General features: G+C 44.7%; 1 protein-coding gene across 1 annotated transcript in view; it reads left to right on the forward strand.

The window, feature by feature from the left end:
• The window catches only part of LOC119969267 (succinate--CoA ligase [ADP-forming] subunit beta, mitochondrial-like), a 218,651-nt gene that overhangs the window by 142,691 nt on the left and 51,443 nt on the right, over window positions 1-24,517 (forward strand). Inside the window, 2 exon segments of the mRNA XM_038802641.1 lie at window positions 2,289-2,450; window positions 19,286-19,428. Of these exon segments, the coding sequence (XP_038658569.1) occupies window positions 2,289-2,450; window positions 19,286-19,428 (305 nt within the window).

Consider the following 24,517-nt stretch of genomic DNA (forward strand, 5'->3'; position numbering starts at 1 on the left):
TTTGGGTCACGACCACAATAAAATACATGTTGGGGTTTATGTGTGACCTGAGTCCAGTATCCAAGTCAACTGGAATGTTCCTTCTGAGGGGTGGTTGACTGTAGTGATCTGATTCTTCTTTCTGACAATATTGAGTTCTTTACCCATCAGTCTGGCCTCAATAAAATTCGAGAGGGATTTGTAGGTATAATATTATTTATTTTTAAACAACTTGCAAGGCTGACCCGTTCTATAGAGATTCAGAACACATGCAGTCTTCTGAAGCCCCAGAACCGAGTGAAATCGGAGACAAAGAGATCTCTGCACATATCATTCAAATGGCATCAAGTTTCACATAAAAGATTTCCATAGGTCATCCTATACACCTCCTGACCTGGCCATATATCCTGATTGGCTCACTTCGCATTCCTCAACCCTGGGCCTCTTGTTACCCAGCATCCTTTTCACCACCCTGCACGAGGCTTCCTTCTCCCTAACCATCCTAGCCATGCTTTGCTGAATTCCTTTGTCCTTTGTCTGTGAGGTCACTACCATCAGACTGTCTCACATCTACATTATTCTAACTAATAATCCTATTTTATATCACATTTGTTTGTTCAATTCCTCATTTCCAGAGTGCTGGCTTCCTGTAGCTCTCCTTCCCGCCATGGTGGGTACTAGCGGAGGATCCCGCTGTAAATGTACACCAGCATGAAACCAATTTCTGGCCTTCTGCCATAGTCTCCCCAGTGCCCACGTTGATACTGCTGGTCTTGGTGGATTGGAAATGATCCTCCTGCCACTTGTCTCTATCTCCATAATTTACTCTTGATAGTAAATCACGTACGAAACTGTTCGCATCTGTTATGATAAGTTTGAGTAAGAAGTCTTACAAGTGACCCCTGACGAAAGAGCTGTGCTCCGAAAGCTAGTTATTCCAAACAAACCTGTTGGACTTTAACCTGGTGTTGTAAGACTTCTTACTCTGCCCACCCCAGTTCAACACCAACATCTCCACACCATGATATGTTGATTGTGGGCACGTTTATAGCAAAAAGTACACAATGCCAATAGTAACCTAATATTCCTAATTTATTATGTGATATTGGTGTTTTAGAAGAAAAGACTATTTCAAGTGCATTCTTTAAATACTCTCCCAATCCCTTCTCCCAGTCCCTTCTCGGAGTGTGATGTGTAAGAGCCCTTCCTGTTGATTCCCTGTTTTCCGTTTATTTTTGCTGTTATCATTTTGATCCATTGATCCTTATTGGACATATAATAAGTTGCATAGGGGAAGAAAGGAACTGAAAAGTTACAAAAGAGAACACTCTGCTAACCTTTCGACAGCTGAACTCCGACTTCTTGGCACCCAAGAGATTGGTGGCACCTGGTTCAATTGGTTGGCTGGTGGCTAATGAATTAGCCAAAAGGGCCATATTCTGCTTGGTAACAGGCACTGATTGTATCCTGTCTGAGTGGGATGATTTTCAGAGAGCCTGGGGAAGAACAGAGTCCTCGAAGCTCAGAGAAAAGAAGCTACTCTCTAAATCCCTGGTGTTTTCTCCAGAAAAACTATATATCTTTACACAGAATCTGTACAGTATTAATCTACCACGAAAACCTCGACTTGAAAGCCTGGATTGAAGAACCGTGTGCTGGAAACAACCATCTGAAACAAAGATTCTTATCGTTTTACTTTCATTATTATTGTCCCCCCCGTCTGCTGCATATTAATTAAAGTTATTGTTGTTAATAAACTTAATTGTGTTGAATTTGCAAACCTGGTGACTGCAGTTATTGGGCAGACTTTGGGTGTTTTTCTCAGAATTATTTATTACTTTCAATTGAGTTGCAATTTCAGGTCAATTGGGCTTGGAATTGACCGTGCACTAACCCAGGGGGTCGTAACAGTTGTTTCCACCTGCCTCCCTTTGAGCTGGAAAAGCCAAGTATCCTGGTCATGACTGCTTTTCTAATTCTACTATTCAAATATGAGTGAAAATGTTACTGGATGCTTGCGGGGGTTGGCAGTAGTCAAGCGTACACAACATAAAATTGTCCCTTCAAACTGACACAATTATGGTTTTGTTTTAAAGACTTCGGTTTCCTCTGCTACTTGAGGATTAATGCTCTTCTCGTTATGTTTTTGCATCACTAGACCTGATATGTTTTCTGTTGGTCTAGACTAATTGGGTCTCATTGAACAGTTAGAATCTCTAGAATGCAAACAATTCTTAACAGTTGTCAACACTTAATTCAATTCTGTATTAGTGATGCATTTTTCAGACATAACTTTCTTTTGTTTTCAGTGATGTGCATGGATGCAAAGATCAACTTTGATTCTAATGCTGCCTTTCGGCAGAAGGATATATTTGCCCAACAGGACTGGAGTCAGGAGGATGAACTAGACAAGCAAGCCACTGATTTAAATCTCAATTACATTGGATTGGATGGAAACATTGGTTGTTTGGGTAAGAGATGAGTTTTCAATACATTACCGATCAACTAATGGAATCAGTTGAGTAAATAAATTGTGCCCAGATTGTGTTTTTAAAAATGTATTTCCTTATTAAACCCATTTTACCTTACCATTCACCTTGTTTGTGTATGCAAATTACCAGTTTCCTCCTTATGATAAAAGCACATTTCTGCAGATGCTGGAATCTGAAAGAAAAACAGAAAGTACTGGACAACCTCAGCAGGTCTGACAGCATCTCTGGAGAGGAAAAGGAGCTAATGTTTTGAATCTGGATGACTTTGTAAAAGCTCAGTTTCCTTTGATCTGAAGATATGACCAACATTTAACTTTCCATCCAAATAAACATATCTGCAAACTGCATGATTTTAGTTCACTGCTGCTGCTCTCACTTATCAATGGAGAGTTTAGAGATCGAGAAGAGCTAGGGCGACACCATCGCACAATGGTTAGCACTGTTGCTTCACAGCGCCAGGAACCCATGTTTGATTCCGTGTCTGCGTGACTTCCCTCCGAGTGCTCCGGTTTCCTCTCTCAAGTTGTGAAATACATGCTTGTTAGGTGAATTTGACATTCTGAATTCTCCCTCAGTGTACCCAAACAGGCGCTGCAGGGTGGCGACTTGGGGATTTCACAGTAACTTCATTGGAGTATTAATGTAAGCCTACTTGTGACACTAATAAAGATTATATTATCATCCTCAAGTGAAAATGCAAGTGGAATGCTGACAACTATTAATACACAAATCGAACAGGCATGCAGTTAAATGTAAAAAATCTGGTACTTTATGTCCAAGTTGCGATGCCCCTTCTTCAGCTATGTCAAAACAGCATCTCAGTGTCTGACTTGCCATTCAAAAGCATTAAATGAGGTGATGCTCCTGTGATTGCATGGTAGATACGACCTAAATTGGACACAAAAAGATAGGGTTTTTCCAACATAATCTAAGCACAATTTTAGCAACATGATGACTCTTAATTACTGCCAAATTATCTTTCTGCTAATTAAAATTACTTTTGTAAGTGTGGAGTCTCGCACCTTTAAATTTTACTTGTTGGAGATCTAATTTGTTTTTGCTTTTTCTTTGTCCCATTTTGCACTGTCTCAGTTCAGTCATTCTTCTCTATTTTGCTTTCTATACCTGATTTGACACAAAATTCACTTTCTACCTTGCACATTATTGGTCAGATATGTGCCCCATTAACAATCACCTTGGTTAAGAAGTTGCATATTTCCTTGCCCTTTTCACACATACTCCAGATGCCCTTTCAATATCCCACTGACAGCAAATTGTTAAACAAAACACTATGGAAAGCCTGTGGAATGGTGTAATGAATTCATTCACCACTCACAGCAACATCCAATTGAATATCCTTCCCTTACCAAATCCTGAAATCATTTTGGAAATTAAGTTTGGTCCAGCCTAACTCCGGTCAATATAAGTGCAAAAAACTGTCACTTCTCTACATTACTGTTAGTTCTTTACTGTTCTGCCTTTAAAAGCATCTATTATTATTATTCCTTTGACAATTGTTCCTGAGCAGTTCCATGTACATGTCTGAAGGAACTGAAATTATTTTAAAATTTACATATTGATTTTCATTCTCTCCTCTCCTTGGTTTATAGCATGTCGATGTGAGTCAGAGAGTTATGGGTTCAAATCCCACTCTAGGTCTGAGCACATAGCCTAAGCTGACACTTATACAGTATTAGAGATGCATTTCTTTGGGACGAGATGTTAAACTAAGCTTCTGCTGTTCATCAGATTGATCCCATGGCACTATTTGAAAAAGAACAAAGGAATTTTCCAGATGTCTCAACTAACATTCTTTCACCAAAAATAGATGAACTGGTAATTCACCTTGTTGTTTGAGACCATGCAAAATGATGACGGCACTCACCAATATCACAATTCTGACTGAAGTTTAAAAATAATTCAGTGTATATGAAGAGCTGTGGAAAAGCTGTAAGGTGTGAAAAGGTGACATACAGTGCAAATACTTTAATTCTTAGTTATCTATTTAGTAAAGCACATTTGTGATATTTATTGAACCAGAAAGCTATAAATCTACTATATTACCACACAGAAGACCAAATTCTTTTTTTTAAAAACGCATTTTATTCAAACCTTTATCAAATAAACACCCCGCCGGGAATCACTCTTCCCAACAATCAACTATACAGTTTGTACAGATTTTCCTCCTTTTTCATCCCCCCCAGCCCCCGCGACGAACAGCTCCTCAAACACGGTCGCAAACATCCCCCATCTTTTCTCAAACTCCCCTGCTGAGCCCCATAACTCATACTTTATCTTCTCGAACCGCAGGAAGTCGTACAGGTCACCCAACCATGCTGGTACCTCCGGTGATGATGCCGACTGCCACTCCAGCAAAATTCGTTGGCGTGCAATCAGAGAGGCGAAGGCCAAGATATCGGCCTTCTTCCTCTCCATGAGCTCCAGCTCCTCTGAAACTCCATATATTGCCACCACAGGGTAAGGGTCCACCTCCTCCTCCACTGTCCTGCCTAAGACCGTGAACACTCCCGCCCAGAATCTTCCCAATTTTTCACAACTGCAAAACATGTGCGCATGATTCGCTGGCCCCTGCCTACACCTCTTACACTCATCTGCTACCCCCTGAAAGAACCCACTCATTCTCGCCCGGGTCATATGCACCTTAAACTGTATCAGGCTCATCCTTGCACAAGAGGAGGTCCTGTTTACCCTTCGCAGTGCCTCACTCCATACTGCCCAACTGATCTCCATTCCCAACTCCGCTTCCCATTTCTACTTGATCTTCACCACCCTCTCGCCTCCCTGCTTCCCCAGCCACTTATATATATCCCCAATTCTTCCCTCCCCTTCCACATCATGAAGCAGTAGTCGCTCCAGTAGGGTGTATCCTGGCAATCTAGGGAACCCCTTCCAGACCTTTCGTGCAAAGTCCCTAACCTTGTAGGTACCTGAACTCACTACCCGTCGGCAGCTCTACCCTCCCCTTTAGCTCCTCCAGACTGGTGAACCCTTCCTCCAAATACAGATCCCTCACCTTGACCAGCCCCACTTCCCTCCACCTCCTGTATACATTATCCATCCCCTCCTCAAACCCATGGTTCTTGCACAACGGCGTTAGCACCGACATCCCTTCCATCCTAAAATGCCTCCTCAGCTGATTCCATATCTTCACTGTGGATTGCACCACTGGGCTCCCTGAATACCTACTCGGAGCCATTGGCAATGCTGCCGTCACCATAGCCCTCAAACTAGACCTTCTAGATTGCTCCTCCATCCTAACCCACTCTATCCCTTCTCCTTCCCACCACTGCCGCACCTTGTCCACATTCGCCGCCCAATAATAATGAAGCAGGTTTGGCAACGCCAACCCCTCCTGCTGCCTCTGCCTCTGTAGCAGGGTCCTCCCCAACCTCGGCACCTTCCCCGCCCATACAAAGTCAGAGATGATTTTGTCCACTTTCCGAAAAAAGGCCTTTCGTATTTTTATTTTAAATATTCTATTTGGGTGCAGTTGGACTCATAATTTCATTCTATAGAATGTTGTAGAATCATCAGAATCATAGAATTTACGAGTGGAAAGGGGCCATTCGGCCCATCGAGTTTGCACTGGCTCTTGGAAAGAGCACCCTACTTAAGCCCATGCCTCCACCCTATCCGCATAACCCAGTAACCCCACCTAACCTTTTTGGACACAAAGGGCAATTTATTATGACCAATCCATCTAACCTGCACATCTTGGACTGTGGGAGGAAACCGGAGCACCTGGAGGAAAACCACGCAGACGCGGGGAGATCTGCACAGACAGTGACCCAAGCCAGGAATTGGACCTGGGACCCTGGAGCTGTGAAGCAACTGTGCTAACCACTTGTGCTACAGTTATGTTACAAACTGTATCACAGTTCCAATATTGGAAGCTAGTACCCCTGGTCAGTAAAACTGCCTGATTTAACTGCAATTATTTCATGTAACAATGCCCACCATACAAAGAAGAGTATGCATTCTGTGCCTCGCATCTGTTAGATACCGGATCAAGACTCCAACGTTTCTTAGGATACCGGGTGGAAACCCCAAACAATTTGCAGTTTGCAAACTGTGAGGAAAGGATACTTCACCCCCAGGAGTGATGATTCTGATCAATAGGTAGCTTTTATGTTAAAACAAACATTAATTTAAACACAAAATTGACCATATTAACATTAAAGAAAGAGCTTTACAGTTAACGTTAAACCATTAAACAGCCCTTACATGTAAGGCATGGTTACTTGCTATTCTCTGTGAACACATTTGGAGAGAGAGCGTTTCAGGAAAAACCTGAAAATCCTTCTGTTTTGTCAGATTCAAATCCTATGGCAAAGCTGCCAAACCCACAGATATAGCTGGCTCCTCCCATTACTTATATCATTTGAATACCAGCAACATGTCCCATGACCTCCGTAGCTCCACCCCATGGAGCCTCCAAAAACATAAAGAATATTTCATTAGCCACCTCTCTATCACAAGTAAATGGTTAAAATCAATGATTTCATCACCTTTATGACCCCTTAATCACAGCTTTAGCAGACATACTGCCTGTATGTATTTAAACCCAGGTTTTAATAGCATTACTACAGCAAAATAAAATGTATAACAATTGCCTACACACATTCATCACACAGTAAAAGCTAGATTAAGTCACGAGGAATAAAGGGAATGAATGGATATTGATACGGTGAAATGCAGTATAATGAAAGGAGGGTTGTGTGGAAAATAGTCATTTGTATATACCAATTGGACCGAATGGTCTGTTTTTGTGCTACAAGTTCTATGTAATTCAGCACTTTGACCTTGACCAACTAAGACTATTCCTTCCGTCTTGTGTTTTGTTCATTTCCCGAGATATGGGTGTCATTTGCTAGGCCAGCATTTATTGCCCATCCCTAATTGCCTTCAAAAATATGGCAGTGAGCTACCTTGAACTGCTGCAATCTGTGCGATATAGGTACACCCAGAGTGCTGCTGGAGGGGGGAGGGGGTGGAGTCCCAGGAATTTGACCAGGCATGCAAACCCTTGAATTGATATACCCATTCTGAAAAGACAAACAGTGCTAGGTGTGAGCATCTAAGAGGCGATTGTATTGACCAGCTCTTTCCCCAGTTTTATTTCCCTTCTGGTGCAGGCACTGACTCCCTCTGACATGCTTCCAAAGATCCTAGTTGCTGATAGTTCACAAAAGTGGCTATTGTTCAGGTATTGGTCTGGCCAGCAGATGATTAAACTTTACTTTTTATTTTTGGTACTTTAATGCTTTCCTAAATGTTTTTATTAAGGACTTTTCATATTGTACAGAACAAAGGGAAGCATGAACACACATCAAAAACAAAAATATATATCTATGTGTCATGGGAGTGTCCCTTTAAGAAATGTTTTGTATTATCACATGGCTTCAGTGATGTCATTGTGTGGGTGGAGCTGGGCGGTGGCTCTGTGTTTCACTTTCATTTTGGTTTGGGACTTGTTTTGGTGGCTCTGAGTTTTTTGCTTTTGTTTTCACATTTGGCTGCTGGATTCAGACAGAAGTCTTGTCCTGTCTCTCAATCCTCATTTTAAAAGCTGTCTCCAGATTATTTGATAACTTAAAAGAGACAACTGCTTTCTGGAAGGAATTCAAACCTGCTGTTTTGGAAAGGACACGAGAGTATCCATATGCTGGTCTTAAAGACAGTAAGAGTGCTAAGTGCTGGGCCACACCTTCTTCTCGAAGAAGGCTGTCCAGAACCTGGCAAGTCTGGGGCGTAACCAGAACATGTAGGCATGGTTGGCTGGACCTCCTTGACACTGTTCGCATTTGTCCTCCACCTCCGGGAAGAGTCTGCTTATTCAGGTTCTTGTTAAGTGGGCCCTGTGTACCACTTTCTGCTGCATTCGGCTTAGCCTTGTAATCAATGTTTTGTTTTACTGGAACAGATATTTAAAACTAAAATAGAGAGAGAGAGAGAGACCAAAACACTACTTTCTCTGTCCGAGTCCACAGCAGCCAAAACTGAAATTGAAACTCAAAAACACCTCACAGCTACAGCTCAGCTCCACCCACAAAATGGCATCACTGAAACCTTGTGATAAGACAAAACCTTTCTTAAAGGGACACTCGCATGACATCTGCATGTATCTTAGCTCGTTTCCTCCGTCAGATGGAACTCCTCTGTTAATTCCTCAAATGTTGTCAGCCTGTTGTCTGTGTAGACGTCACTAACTGTCAACACCCCCCCCCCCCCCCCCCCCCGTCCGTCCTGTCTCCAACTTTTGATGGTGGTGTCCATTATGGCTGGCGTGAACCTGAGGTTGCTGCGATGGGGGCTTTAATGGACATTTTGGTTAATCCGAAGTGCTATTGTAGTTGATTCCATGACCAGAGTGTTGCAATCATCACTGGGCTTGTTGAGTGTTTGTTCAGCGGGGACAGGAGGGAGCATAGATGTGGCCAGAGCCTGGAGGAGGATCCTCGTGCAGGAGTCCTCTTCATTTGTACCCACTCAGCTTTTGGCTCCTTTATCCACCCCTTTACCCTTTCTGCAGGGGCAGCCCGGTGGTAATATTGCAGGTTTGGGAGGGCTAGCCCCCCCCCCCCATGTTTCTAGTTCTCTGCAGTACTTTTTGGGGATCCTAGGGTTTTCTCTCCCCACGCAAACATCATGATCAGTTTTTCTAATGAGCCGAAGAAGGCCTTGAGGATGTAGATCGGTATGGATCTGAACAGGAAGAGGAATCTGGGCTGTATGTTCATCTTGATCGTCTGCACTCTCCCTGCCAGGGAGAGTGGGTGTGTGTCCCACCTTTGCAGGTCCTTTTTTACTTCCTGTGCCAGACTGGTCAGGTTGCATTGTTGTTCCGTATCCAGGCATGGCCAATTTGAATCCCCAAGTTGCGTAATTTGTGTCGGGCTTGTTTAAATGGCAGCTCCTCCAGTTCTACCCCTCCCCCTAACGGGTTCACCGCCGATATCTCACTTTTGCTCCGGGTGAGTTTGTAGCCCAAGATGACTCCAAACTCTTTCAGGAGTGCCATGATTTCCTCCATGATGGTTTGTGGGTCCGAGTTGTAGAGGAGCAGGTCATCCACATAATCCTGTGCTCTCTGTCGCATCTCCGGAGCCCCTTCCAAATCTTCGCCGGCCCGAGCACGATCGCTAGTAGTTTGCTTGTTCGGGCGAACAGCAATGGGGAAAATGGGCATCATTGCCTTGTACCTCTGTTCAGGAATGATTTATTTATTTACTGCTCTTTAAAACTAATTGTAGCACTGACCTAGTTCGCTGGATGAGATCTGCTAACTTTGCATGAGCCTGGCATTATTCGGTGGATATAGCTAGCTGTCACACCATGTTATCACCCATTAAGCCAGCAGTTGTTTGCCAATCCACGCCGGCTTCTCGATGGTATTGTTTCTTAGACTGCACTTGTGATGTAGGTCATTTACAGTAAATTAAGAGTCATTCAACCCCATGAGTCTGCTTCTCAATTCAATTAGATCATGGTTGATCTGTCCTTCAATATCATTTACCCACTATAGTTTCACATCCATGAAAGCCTTAACTAACAAAAAATAATCCATCTCAAACGTAAGTTCTAATTGACGCTGAATCCAAAACCTTTTGGGAGGAGTCAGCATTTTTGTATTCTTTCTTGGGATGTGGGTGTCACTGGCAAGGTCATTTGTTGCCTATCCTTAATTTCCTTTGAACTGAGTAGTTTGTTGAGCCATTTCAGATGCCATTTAAGAGTCAACCACATTGCTGTGGGTTTGGAGTTCCATGTAGGCCAAACTAGGTAAGGATGGCAGATTTCGTTCCCTGAAGGGTGTTAATGAACCAGATGGGTTTTTACAACAATCGATCATAGTTTTTAGCTTTCAATTCTAGGGGCGCGATTCTCCGCAACCACGATGGGTGGGAGAATAACGGGAGGTCCGCTCCTGCACCTCCCGCTATTCTCTCCCTCCCCCCCCAAAATGGCGTGTCTGGTTTTGGGACACGCCGCTCGGAGAAACGCGGGCTGCCGTTTTTCACGACGGCCCGCGATTCTCCGGCCCGGATAGGCCGAGCGGCCTGCCGTTCCCGACCAGTTCACGATGGCAGCAACCACACCTGCCCGCAGCCGATGTGAACATGGCGCGCCAGGTAAGTGTGGGGCCTGTGGGGGGCGGATCGGGGATCGAGCACCACGACTGAACTCGAGGGGACGGGCCCGCGATCGGTGCCCACCAATCATCGGGCCGGCGTCTCAAGGGGACGCACTCTTTCCCCTCCGCCGCCCTGCAAGATCAAGCTGCCACGTCTTGCAGGGCGGCTGAGGGGAAAGACGGCAACCGCGCATGCGCGGGTTTGAGCTGCCCAACCCGCGCATGCGCAGCTAACGTCATTCGGCGCCACCGCGGCATCATTCTTGGTGCGCCGTGCCTTGAAGCCAGGGACAAGGCCCGGCGGCCGAGTTTCCCGGTAAAAGAACAAAGAAAATTACAGCACAGGAACAGGCATTTGGCCCTCCCAGCCTGCGCTGATCCAGATCCTTTATCTAAACCTGTCTCCTATTTTCCAAGGTCTACTTCCCTCTGTTCCCGCCCGTTCATATACCCGTCTAGATGCCTCTTAAATGATGCTATCGTGCCCGCCTCTACCACCTCCGCTGTAAAGCGTTCCAGGCACCCACCACCCTCTACGTAAAAAACTTTCCACGCACATTTCCCTTAAACTTTCCCCCTCTCACTTTGAAATCGTGACCCCTTGTAACTGACACCCCCACTCTTGGAAAAAGCTTGTTGCTATCCACCCTGTCCATACCTCTCATAATTTTGTAGACCTCAATCAGGTCCCCCCTCAACCTCCGTCTTTCCAACGAAAACAATCCTAATCTACTCAACCTTTCTTCATAGCTAGCCCCCTCCATACCAGGCAACATCCTGGTGAACCTCCTCTGCACCCTCTCCAAAGCATCCACATCCTTCTGGTGATGTGGCGACCAGAACTGCACGCAGTATTCCAAATGTGGCCTAACCAAAGTCCTATACAACTGTAACATGACCTGCCGACTCTTGTACTCAATACCCCATCCGATGAAGGCAAGCATGCTGTATGCCTTCTTGACCACTCTATCAACCTGCATTGCCACCTTCAGGGTACAATGGACCTGAACTCCCAGATCTCTCTGTACATCAATTTTCCCCAGGACCCTTCCATTGACCATATAGTCCGCTCTTGAATTTAATCTTCCAAAATGCATCACCTCGCATTTGCCTGGATTGAACTCCATCTGCCATTTCTCTGCCCAACTCTCCAATCTATCTATATTTTGTTGTATTCTCTGACAGTCCTCCTTGCTATCTGCAACTCCACCAATCTTTGTATCATCATTTGGGCAGCACGGTAGCATGGTGGTTAGCATACATGCTTCACAGCTCCAGGGTCCCAGGTTCGATTCCCGGCTGGGTCACTGTCTGTGCGGAGTCTGCACATCCTCCCCGTGTGTGCGTGGGTTTCCTCCGGGTGCTCCGGTTTCCTCCCACAGTCCAAAGATGTGTGGGTTAGGTGGATTGGCCAGGCTAAATTGCCCTTTGTGTCATAAAAAAATAAGGTTAATGGGGGTTGTTGGGTTACTGGTATAGGTATACGTGGGCTTGAGTAGGGTGATCATTGCTCGGCACAACATCGAGGGCCGAAGGGCCTGTTCTGTGCTGTACTGTTCTAATTCTAATTCTAATCTGCAAACTTGCTAATCAGCCCAGGTCATTTATGTAGATCACAAACAACAGTGGTCCGAGCACGGATCCCTGTGGAACACCACTAGTCACCCTTCTCCATTTTGAGACACTCCCTTCCACCACTACTCTCTGTCTCCTGTTACCCAGCCAGTTCTTTATCCATCTAGCTAGTACACCCTGAACCCCATACGACTTCACTTTTTCCAGCAACCTGCCATGGGAAACCTTATCAAACGCCTTACTAAAGTCCATGTATATGACATCTACAGCCCTTCCCTCATCAATTAACTTTGTCACTTCCTCAAAGAATTCTATTAGGTTTGTAAGGCATGACCTTCCCTGCACAAAACCATGCTCCCTATCACTGATAAGTCTATTTTCTTCCATATGTGAATAGACCCTATCCCTCAGTATCTTCTCCAACAGTTTGCCTACCACTGACGTCAAGCTCACAGGTCTATAATTCCCTGGATTTTCCCTGCTACCTTTCTTAAACAAAGGGACAACATTAGCAATTCTCCAGTCTTCCGGGACCTCACCCATGCTCAAGGATGCTGTAAAGATATCTGTTAAGGCCCCAGCTATTTTGACCCTCGCTTCCCTCAGTAACCTGGGATAGATCCCATCTGGTCCTGGGCACTTGTCCACCTTAATGTCTTTTAGAATATCCAAAATTTCCCCCTTCCGTATGACAACTTGACCTACAGTATTTAAACATCCATCCCTAGCCTCAACATCCGTCTTGTCCCTCTCCTTTGTGAATACCGATGTAAAGTACTCATTAAGAATCTCACCCATTTCCTCTGAGTCCACGCATAAATTCCCTCTTTTGTCTTTGAGTGGGCCAATCCTTTCTCTAGTTACCCTCTTGCTCCTTACATACGAATAAAAGGCTTTGGGATTTTCCTTAACCCTGTTAGCCAAAGATATTTCATGACCCCTTTTAGCCCTCTTTATTATTGCGTGTTTGAGATTCATCCTACTTTCCCGATATTTCTCCAAAGCTTCATCAGTTTTGAGTTGCCTCGATCTTATGAATGCTTCCTTTTTCATCTTAGCTAGTCTCACAATTTCACCCATCATCCATAGTTCCCTAATCTTGCCATTTCTATCTCTCATTTTCACAGGGACATGTCTGTCCTGCACTCTAATCAACCTTTCCTTAAAAGACTCCCACATTTAAATGTGGATTTACCCTTAAACAGCTGCTCCCAATCCACATTCCCTAGCTCCTGCCGAATTTTGTTATACTCTGCCTTTCCCCAATTTAGCACTCTTCCTTTCGGACCACTCTTGTCCTTGTCCATGAGTATTCTAAAACTTACGGAATTGTGATCGCTATTCCCAAAGTAACCACCGACTGAAACATCAACCACCTGGCCGGGATCATTCCCCAATACCAGGTCCAGTATGGCCCCCTCCCGAGTTGGACTAGTTACATACTGCTCTAAGAAACTCTCCTGGATGCTCCTTACAAACTCTGCTCCATCTACACCTCCAACACTGCACGAATCCCATTCAATGTTGGGAAGTTAAAATCTCCCATCACAACCACCCTATTGCTCCGACATTTTTCTATAATCTGTCTGCATATTTGTACCTCTACTTCATGCTCGCTTTTGGGAGGCCTGTAGTAAAGTCCCAACAATGTTACTGCACCCTTCCTATTTCTCAGCTCCACCCATATTGCCTCAGTGCTCGAATCCTCCATCGTGCCCTCCTTAATCACAGCTGTGATATCATCTCTGACGAGTAATGCAACTCCTCCACCCCTTCTACCTCCCTCTCTATCCCTCCTGAAGCATCTATACCCTGAGATATTCAGTTGCCAGTCCTGCCCTTCCCTCAACCAAGTCTCAGTAATACCAATAACATCATATTGCCAGGTACTGATCCAAGCCCTAAGTTCATCTGCCTTACCTGTTACACTTCTCGCATTAAAACAAATGCACCTCAGACCACCTGTCCCTTTGCGTTCATCAAATCTTCCCTGTCTACTCTTCCCCCTAGTCACAGTGAGTTTATTATCTCGTACCTTACTGGCGTTAGTTGCTGCTTCTTTACTGACCTCTAACTTCCTAATCTGGTTCCCATCCCCCTGCCACATTAGTTTAAAACCTCCCCAACAGTGTTAGCAAAAGCACTCCCTAGGACATTGGTTCCAGTCCTGCCCAGGTGTAGACCATCCGGTTTGTAATGGTTCCACCGCCCCCAGAACCGGTTCCAATGTCCCAAAATTCTGAACCCCCTCCCTCCTGCACCATCTCTCAAGCCACGCATTCATTCTGACTATTCTTGAGTTTCTACTCTGACTGTCCCGTGGCACTGGTAGCAATCTTGAGATTACTACCTTTGAGGTCCTACTTTTTAACTTATCTCCTAACTCCCTAAATTCTGATTGTAGGACCTCATCCCTTTTTTTTTACCTATATCGTTGGTGCCTATATGCACCACGACAACTGGCTGTTCACCCTCCCCCTTCAGTATGTCCTGCAGCCGATCGGAGACATCCCTGACCTGAGCACCCGGGAGGCAACATACCATTCGGGAGTCTCGCTTTCGACCACAGAATCGCCTGTCTACTCCCCTTACAATTGAATCCCCTATGACTATAGCCCTGCCAGTCTTTATCCCGCCCTTCTGTGCAGCAGAGCCAGCCACGGTGCCATGAGCCTGGCTACTACTGCCTTCCCCTGATGAGTCATCTCCCCCAATAGTACGGCCCTCCTATCCCCCCCGGGAGGGGAGAATAGGGGGCCGGGAGAGGCTTCTGATGCCGTCGTGAACCTCTCCGGGTTTCACGACGGCGTCGGGCCTTGCGGAGAATTCCGCCCTAGATGTTTATATTAATTGAATTTAAATTGCACCGGATGTCTGGTAGGATTTAAACCTGTGTCCCCAGAGCATTAGCCTGGGCCTCTGTATTAGTAGTCCAGTGACATTACTACTACACTGCTGTCTCTCCCTATTCAGACTTCTACTACCTTTTATGTGCAAATGTGCATCCTGAATACTCTGTTCAGTGACCTAAATCTAGTTTTATGTTGGCTCATTTCAGATTCTCCCCCTAGAGGAAATAGTTTCTCCATATCATGTATCAAATCCTTTAACATTTTAACACTTGATTAGATCACACCCTCAATCTTCTGTAATCAAGGGAACTTGAGAAAAGTTTATGTAACCAGTCCTCATAACATAACTCTCCATGTCCCAATATCAGTTGGGGGAAACTCTACTGCACCCCCTCCAAGGCCAACAATTTCTCATTGATATGTGGGGCTGGATTCTCTGATTCTCCGATTCTCAAGCTATGTTATGATGCCGGCGTGGGAACCGTGGCCTTTTGCGACCGAAAATTTAGCACAAAATGGCCACTGATCCTCCTTTTGGCTGGGGGCTCGCAGGGAGGCAGAGTAGAGCACCTGACTCTAGCTGCCGATACGGCCCGGAGAATTGCCGGATCCGTGACCACGTGTGCGCATGGTGACCGCCTGCAGCGGCCGTACCCTGCAACTGAGTCCGCAGCCGCCACGCCGAGTGCCTGACAGGTAATACCATGAGAGACCCACGCTATCAGGGACTCGGTCGGTCGAGGGCGGAGCATCGGGGGTTGGGTCCTCAGGCAACGTCCTGAGGCTGTCGATACGACGTGCAGCGTACTCTTTGAGTACGCCGCTTTGGAGGGGGCAATGCATTGTGAAAGCGCGCCGTCCCCGATCTCGTCAGAAACCGGGATTCGCCGGCCGACTGGAGAATCCCGCCCGTGGTACCTAAAACTCAACATAATTTTTCAGGTGGGGGTCTGACTAAGGCTCTATAGAATTGACGCGTAGCTTCTTCACTGTAATAAGCCCTCCTGAGACAAAAGCCAATAATCCATTAGCCTTTTTGGTTGCTTTTTCTACCTATACATAGAAACATAAATAGAAAATGAAAGTAGGAGGAGGCTGTTCGACCTTTTGAGCCTGCTCTGCCATTCGTTATGATAATGGTTGAACATCAAGTTCCCCCTTCCCCCTTCATCTCGCCTTCCCCCCCATATCCCTTGATCCCTTTAACCCCAAGGGCTATATGTAATTATTTTGTGAATTACACAACAGTTTGGCCTCAACAACTTTCTGTGGTCGTGAATTCCACAGATACACCACTCTCTGGGTGAAAAACATTCTCCTCACCTCAGTCCTAAAAGGTTTATCCTCAAACTACTACCCCTAGTTCTGGGCTCCCCCACCATCAGGAACATTCTTTCTGAATCTACCCTGTTCTGTTTGAATTTTATATGTTTCTATGGGATCCCCTTTCACTCTTCTAAACTCCAATGAATATAATACTAACTGACTTAGCCTCTCCTCATATGACAAGTGATGCCATCCCAGGAAGCAGCCTGGTAAGCATTTGCTGCACTCCCTCTACAGCAAGAACATCCTTCCTCAGGTAAGGACACCAAAATTGCACACAATGCTCCAGGTGTGGCCTCACCAATGCCCTTCACAATTACAATAAAACATCCCTATTCCTATACTCAAATTCTCTTGCTGTGAAGGCCAAAATTCCATTTGCCTTCTTTACCACCTGTTGTTCCTGCACATTTACATTCAGCGACTGATACACGAGGACACCAAGATCTCACTGAGTCTCCAGTCCTCTCAATTTACCCCATTCAAATAATGAATCTACCTTCCTATTTTTGTTACCGAATTGGGTAACCTCACATTTATCCGCATTATACTGCATCTGCCATGCATATGCCACTCACTCAACCTGTCCAAGCCCTGCTGAAGCATTTCTGCTTCCTCCTCAAAAGCTTTCCCTCCCACCTAACTTTGTATAATCTGCAAATTGTAAATAATATATTTAGTTCCCTCGTCCACATCATTAACATAAAATGTGAACATTTGCGGTCCGAGCACAGATCCCTACAGTACCCCACTAGTCACTACCTGCCAATTGGAAAAAGACCCAGTTATTCCAACTTTTTGTTTCCTGTCTGTGAACCAGCTTTCTACCCATCTCAAGACACTACCCGCAATCTTAGGCACTTTAACTTTACATAGTAATCTACTATGCAAGACCCTGTTGAAAGCCTTCTGAAAGTCTAAATAAACCACATCCACATGTTCTTACTGGTCAACTGTACTAGTAGTTACATCTTCAAAGATTCCTGGTAGATTTATCAAGCAAGATTTCTCTTTCGTAAATCTGTGCTGTCTTTGGTTATACCACTACTTTCCAAATGCTGTGCTATGATATCCTTGATGGACTCTAGCAACCTCCTTACTACCAATGTTAGGCTCACTGGTCTATAGTTCCCTGTTTTCTCTCTTCCTCCCTTTTTCAATAGCAGTGTCATATTAGCTACCCTCCAGTCTGTAGGAACCATTCCAGAGCCCAAAGAATTTTGGAAAATAATCACCAATAGATGTGCTATTTCTAGGGCCACTTTCTTAAGTACTCTGGGATGAAGATTATCAGGCCCTGGAGATTTATCTGCCTTCAATCCAATAATTTACCCCAAACCATTTATTTACTATTTTACTACATAATACTAATTTCCTTCAGCTCCTCACTGAAACTTGTGTTTCTCAGAACTTCCGGTACATTATTCATGTCTTTGTGAAGACAGAAGCAAAGTACGAATTTAGTTCCTCAGCCATTTCTTTGTTCCCTGTTATGAATTCCCCCATTTCTGACTGTAAGGTGCCTACATTTGCTTTTATCAATCTTTTTCTCTTTACATACCTATAAAAACTTTTTCTGTTCTCTGCTAGTTTTTTTTCATATTGTATTTTCCCTTCCTTAATCAATTGCAGAATTTTAAACTCTTCCCAATCCTCAGGTCTATTGCTTTTCTTGCTAATTTGTATGTCTCTTCTTTGAATCTAATACTATCTCTAATTCCCTTTGTAAGCCATGGTTTGGTCAGTTCCCTTTTTATTCTTACGCCAAATAGGAATAAATAACTTTTGGAGTTCACCTATTCATTTCTTGAATGCCTGCCATTGCCCATCTACTGTCCTTCCTTTCAGTAATGTTTCCTAGTCCATCATAGCCAGCTCATGCCTCACACCATCATAGTTACCTTTATTGAGGTTCAGCACCCTGGTCTCAGAATTAACTACCTCACTATCCACCTTGATAAGAGTTCTATCATATTATGGTCACCCATTCCCAAGGGTTTTCTCACAACTAGATTGCCAACTAATCCTTTCTCATTGCACAACACCCAGTCTAAGATGTCCTGTTCACTTGTTCATTTATCAACAAATTGGTGCAGAAAACCATCCTAAATACAATCCAGATATTCCTCTTCTTTTGTACTGTGACTAATTGACTCACCCAATCTATATGCAGATGAAAATCACACATAATCGCAGATGTTCTTTTATCATATGCATCTCTGAATTTCTGTCTAATGCTATTCCCAACATGATGACTGCAGTTTGGTGGCCTGTATCCAACCCCTACAAATGTTTTTTGCCTCTTGATGTTTCTTTACTCGACCATTACAGATTTCATAGCTTCTGTGCTAATATCTTTCCTCAATATTGTGTCAATATCTTCTTTATTCAACAATGAAACTCCACCACATTTTCCTTTCTGTCTGTCCTTACCTTTGAACAATTTGTACAGTGAATGTTTCTGGATTAATCAGAACTTCAGTTAGAAAGAAATGTTGGCTAGTTTGGAAGTGTTATCCTGTATGGCGGATAAATACTTATTCATGGACTGATTGAACAAGCTGGCTCTGTTGTGATTTCTGCATTTTCATATATTCAGTAAATAAATGCCTTACTGTTTTAGGACACATCAATTAAGTGAATTAAATGAGGGGTTATTGGTGCAAGTTTACATTTTTGAAATATTTTAAAACAAAAGGACAAAACCTTTAAACAGTACAATGTATTAAAAATAATGTGGAAGAATCGAGAACAGTTCCTCAAATCAAAACTAAATATAGAGAGAATTTTAGTTTATGTTGATATTTTCAAGTCGGAGCATTTTATTTTCAAGTTTATGATTTCCTTTTTGGGGGGTCTTTCCAAGCTGATTTTATTAAATATGTACTAATTGCCTCATTTTACAGTAAATGGTGCAGGGCTGGCTATGGCCACAATGGATATCATCAAACTTCATGGAGGAAGTCCTGCCAACTTTCTGGATGTAGGTGGTGGGGCAACAGCTCAGCAAGTAAATGAGGCGTTTAAACTTATTACTTCAAACAAGGAGGTGAGCGACGTTGAATTATTATTCACTTTCTTGCAACTGTTTGGACTTTCCCAAGGATTTTCGAGTCCAAATGTTCCTCCATTCCTTCAGTCACCTATGCAATTGTATTTTTTATGCACCGTGTCAATGTATTTGTCATTGAACAAAGGAGATCGGACAGGGAGCCTTGTGGCAACCAATCTGCAAATGCTCACAGATACATGAACGAGACTAATTCTACACCCTCTGTACGTGGAATATCACCAATATCAAACTGCGTTGTAACCAGTTGCTAGTTATTTTTTTTAAAGAAAAGTCAGTCAGATGGGAATGCCCTTGATGTCGCCATGACAAGATCAGCAACTAAAGTGTCAAATTGCTGCTGTCAGGCCAAGTCAAACTTTGTGTTTTTCAGCAATTGGTGCAGTCATTTAAAAATAGCTACTCAGCTTTATTAATTAGAAGATGCTGGATGCTCTGAACAAGTATTTGTTTTTTTAAATAAATTTCAAGTACCCAATTGTTTTTTTCCCAATTAAGGAGCAATTTAGCGTGGCCAAATCACCTAACCTGCACATCTTTGGGTTGTGGGGGTGAAACCCACACAGACACGGGGAGAATGTGCAAACTCTACATGGGATATATGGCATATGGAAGCTGTTAAATGAATATTTTAGTGCACCAATGGAACAAAGTTACAGTACAGTCCTTTTGCCCACTATTCTGATAAACTATGCTACTTGTTTCGCATCAACTCTAATCACTTCACATACTTGCCCATTTGTGTGCTGAACTGAACAGCACAGTAAAGTGAAGTACATTGTAGACACCAATAAATTAGCAATTACTGCAATTCACAGCTTTCAGGATTAGGTTGCAATTCGTTATTTCTGTTGGACTGTCTGCGAACTGTTAAAGCTCACTTGCATGTTGTTGCAGTTAGTGTAAAGCTAAAGCAGTATGAAATAATCTAAAGATAGTTTTGCACTGTTTGGTAATGTGATCTGGGAAGCCAGGGAAGAGATTGCTGAGCCTTTGGCTTTGATTTTTAGGTCATCATTGGCTACAGGAATAGTAGCCATGATGTGGAGATGCCGGCGTTGGACTGGGGTGAGCACAGTAAGAAGTCTTACAACACCAGGTTAAAGTCCAACAGGTTTGTTTCAAACACGAGCTTTCGGAGCACGGCTCCTTCTTCAGGTGAATGGAAAGGCTTGTTCCAGAAATGTTTATATAGACACAGTCAGAGATGCCCGGAATGCGAGCACCTGCAGGCAATCAAATCATCAAAGATGCAGAGAGAGAGGTAACTCCAGGTTAAAGAGGTGTGAATTGTCCCAAGCCAGTTCAGTCGGTAGGCCTCTGCAAGTCCAGGCTTGTTGGTGGGGGCCGAATGTAATGCGACATGAATCCCAGATCCCGGTTGAGTCCGCATTCATGCGTGCGGAACTTAGCTATAAGTTTTTGCTCAGCAATTTTGCGTTGTCGCGTCTCCTGAAGGCCTCCTTGTAGAATGCTGACCCGGAGATCAGAGGCTGAATGTCCTTGACTGCTGAAGTGTTCCCCAACTGGAAGGGAACAGTCCTGCCTGTTGATAGTCGCACGATACCCGTTTATTCGTTGTCGCAGTGTCTGCATGGTCTCGCCAATGTACCACGCTTCGGGACATCCTTTCCTGCAGCGTATGAGGTAGACTACATTGGTCGAGTCGCACGAGTATGCGCCGCGTACCTGGTGGGTGGTGTTTCCACGTGTACCTCATACGCTGCAGGAAAGGATGTCCCGAAGCGTGGTACATTGACGAGAACATGCAGACACTGCGACAACGAATAAACGGGCATCGTGCGACTATCAACAGGCAGGACTGTTCCCTTCCAGTTGGGGAACACTTCAGCAGTCAAGGACATTCAGCCTCTGATCTCCGGGTCAGCATTCTACAAGGAGGCCTTCAGGAGACGCGACAACGCAAAATTGCTGAGCAAAAACTTATAGCTAAGTTCCGCACGCATGAATGCGGACTCAACCGGGATCTGGGATTCATGTCGCATTACATTCGGCCCCCACCAACAAGCCTGGACTTGCAGAGGCCTACCGACTGAACTGGCTTGGGACAATTCACACCTCTTTAACCTGGAGTTACCTCTCTCTCTGCATCTTTGATGATTTGATTGCCTGCAGGTGCTCGCATTCCGGGCATCTCTGACTGTGTCTATATAAACATTTCTGGAACAAGCCTTTCCATTCACCTGAAGAAGGAGCCGTGCTCCGAAAGCTCGTGTTTGAAACAAACCTGTTGGACTTTAACCTGGTGTTGTAAGACTTCTTACTGTACAGGAATAGTGCCAGAGGACTGGAGGATAGCAAATGTGGTCCCTTTGTTCAAGAAGGGGAGTAGAGATAACCCCGGTAACTATAGGCCGGTGAGCCTAACATCTGTGGTGGGTAAAGTCTTGGAGAGGATAATAAAAGATACGATTTATAATCATCTAGATAGGAATAATATGATTAGGGATAGTCAGCATGGTTTTGTGAAGGGTAGGTTATGCCTCACAAACCTTATCGAGTTCTTTGAGAAGGTGACTGAACAGGTGGACGAGGGTAAAGCAGTTGATGTGGTGTATATGGATTTCAGTAAAGCGTTTGATAAGGTTCCCCACGGTCGGCTATTGCAGAAAATACGGAGGCTGGGGATTGAGGGTGATTTAGAGATGTGGATCAGAAATTGGCTAGTTGAAAGAAGACAGAGAGTGGTGGTTGATGGGAAATGTTCAGAATGGAGTTCAGTTACGAGTGGCGTACCACAAGGATCTGTTCTGGGGCCGTTGCTGTTTGTCATTTTTATAAATGACCTAGAGGAGGGCGCAGAAGGATGGGTAAGTAAATTTGCAGACGACACTAAAGTCGGTGGAGTTGTAGACAGTGCGGAAGGATGGTGCAGGTTACAGAGGGACATAGATAAGCTGCAGAGCTGGGCTGAGAGGTGGCAAATGGAGTTTAATGTGGAGAAGTGTGAGGTGATTCACTTTGGAAAGAATAACAGGAATAAGGAATATTTGGCTAATGGTAAAATTCTTGGTAGTGTGGATGAGCAGAGGGATCTCGGTGTCCATGTACATAGATCCCTGAAAGTTGCCACCCAGGTTGATAGGGTTGTGAAGAAGGCCTATGGTGTGATGGCCTTTATTGGTAGAGGGATCGAGTTCCGGGGCCATGAGGTCATGTTGCAGTTGTACAAAACTCTAGTACGGCCGCATTTGGAGTATTGCGTACAGTTCTGGTCGCCTCATTATAGGAAGGACGTGGAAGCTTTGGAACGGGTGCAGAGGAGATTTACCAGGATGTTGCCTGGTATGGAGGGAAAATCTTATGAGGAAAGGCTCAGGGACTTGAGGTTGTTTTCGTTAGAGAGAAGAAGGTTAAGAGGTGACCTAATAGAGGCATACAAAATGATCAGAGGGTTAGATAGGGTGGACAGCGAGAGCCTTCTCCCGCGGATGGAGGTGGCTAGCACGAGGGGACATAGCCTTAAATTGAGGGGTAATAGATATAGGACAGAGGTCAGAGGTGGGTTTTTTACGCAAAGAGTGGTGAGGCCGTGGAATGCCCTACCTGCAACAGTAGTGAACTCGCCAACATTGAGGGCATTTAAAAGTTTATTGGATAAGCATATGGATGATAAGGGCATAGTGTAGGTTAGATGGCCTTTAGTTTTTTCCATGTCGGTGCAACATTGAGGGTCGAAGGGCCTGTACTGCGCTGTATCGTTCTATGTTCTATATGTTAGTAATACAACGGGCTGGATTCTTCGATTTGGAGACTTGTCCCCACGCCAGCGTGGGAACTATGGCGTTTTAAGCCTGGAAAACTGGTGCAAAACGGCCACCGATTCCCCGTTTTGCTGGGGGCTAGCAGGACGGTAACGTAGAGCACCCGGCTCTAGCTGCCGATACGCCCCGGAAAATTGCCGGGTCCGTGGCTGTATATGCTTCATGGCGGAGACCACTCGCGGACCCAGCCCGTAAAACAGTTCCCCACTTCGGCTGGCTCGTGTTCCCCAGACCGCCCCACCACAGTGTCTCCAGTCCCAAATAATGTGTTCCCTCCCTGCTCACGGATTGGCCCTCCTGCGACTGTGGCGGTGCTGGACTGAGTCTGCAGCCACCACACTGAGTTCCCGATGGATGAGACCACAGGTGTCCCACGCTGTTGGGAACTTGGTCGGTCGGGGGCGGAGCATTGGGGGGGGGGGGGCTCAGAAAATGGCCTGAGGCCGTCGGTATGTGGCGCGGCGGCTTTGGAGGGGGCGGAGCATCGCGAAAGCAGCACCGCCCCCAATTCGGTCAGGAAATGTGATTCTCCAGCTGTTCGCCAAACGCGATTTCGGCGTCGGCTACCAGAGAACCAAGTCCAGCATCTTCACCGCAGAGCTAGTGCAGATAGGGGCTTTGTCTCACTTGGTTGCATTTGCTTCAGAGAGTGAGATGATTCAAGCCCCACTTCAGAGACTCAAGTACATAATCTTGGCTGATATTTCGGTATCACGCTGTCTTTATTTGATGAAACATTGAACTGAGGGCCTATCCGCCGCTTGAGATGAACTTAAAAGATCCCAAGGAACTTTTCAAAGAAGGGCATGGCTATCTCCAGGATGAACTGGCCAATGGTGAAAGCTCAGCCAATATCACCGAAAACAGATTGGTCATTATTTTGTTGCTATTTTTGGGATCTTGTGTACACAGTAGCTGCCAAGTGTCCCTACAGTACAACAGTGGCTACAATTTAAAAAGTACTTTATTAACTGCGAAGCACTTGGCGGTGTCCTGAGGTCTGGAAAATAGCTATTTAGATGCAAGTTAGTTTTTCTTTATTAGGCTTTGACATATGGATGATCTTGGTAATGTTTCCATCCATCAACTATTTAAGAAAATTGCTCCATGTGTATTTATCGCAATCACCTCTGAAGAGATGCTGTGTTACAGGCCCAAAGTGTCTCATGTCATTTCTTTGTAGATTTTGTTGTGGCTGTCTACATAATGGGATATTCATTTGTTAATTCACTCAGCGACTTTGACTTTTTATTCAGAGCTGTAATAATTTTGTATTTGTGGCT

This window comes from Scyliorhinus canicula, chromosome 7 (genome assembly GCF_902713615.1).
Source record: "Scyliorhinus canicula chromosome 7, sScyCan1.1, whole genome shotgun sequence".
NCBI lineage: Eukaryota > Metazoa > Chordata > Chondrichthyes > Carcharhiniformes > Scyliorhinidae > Scyliorhinus > Scyliorhinus canicula.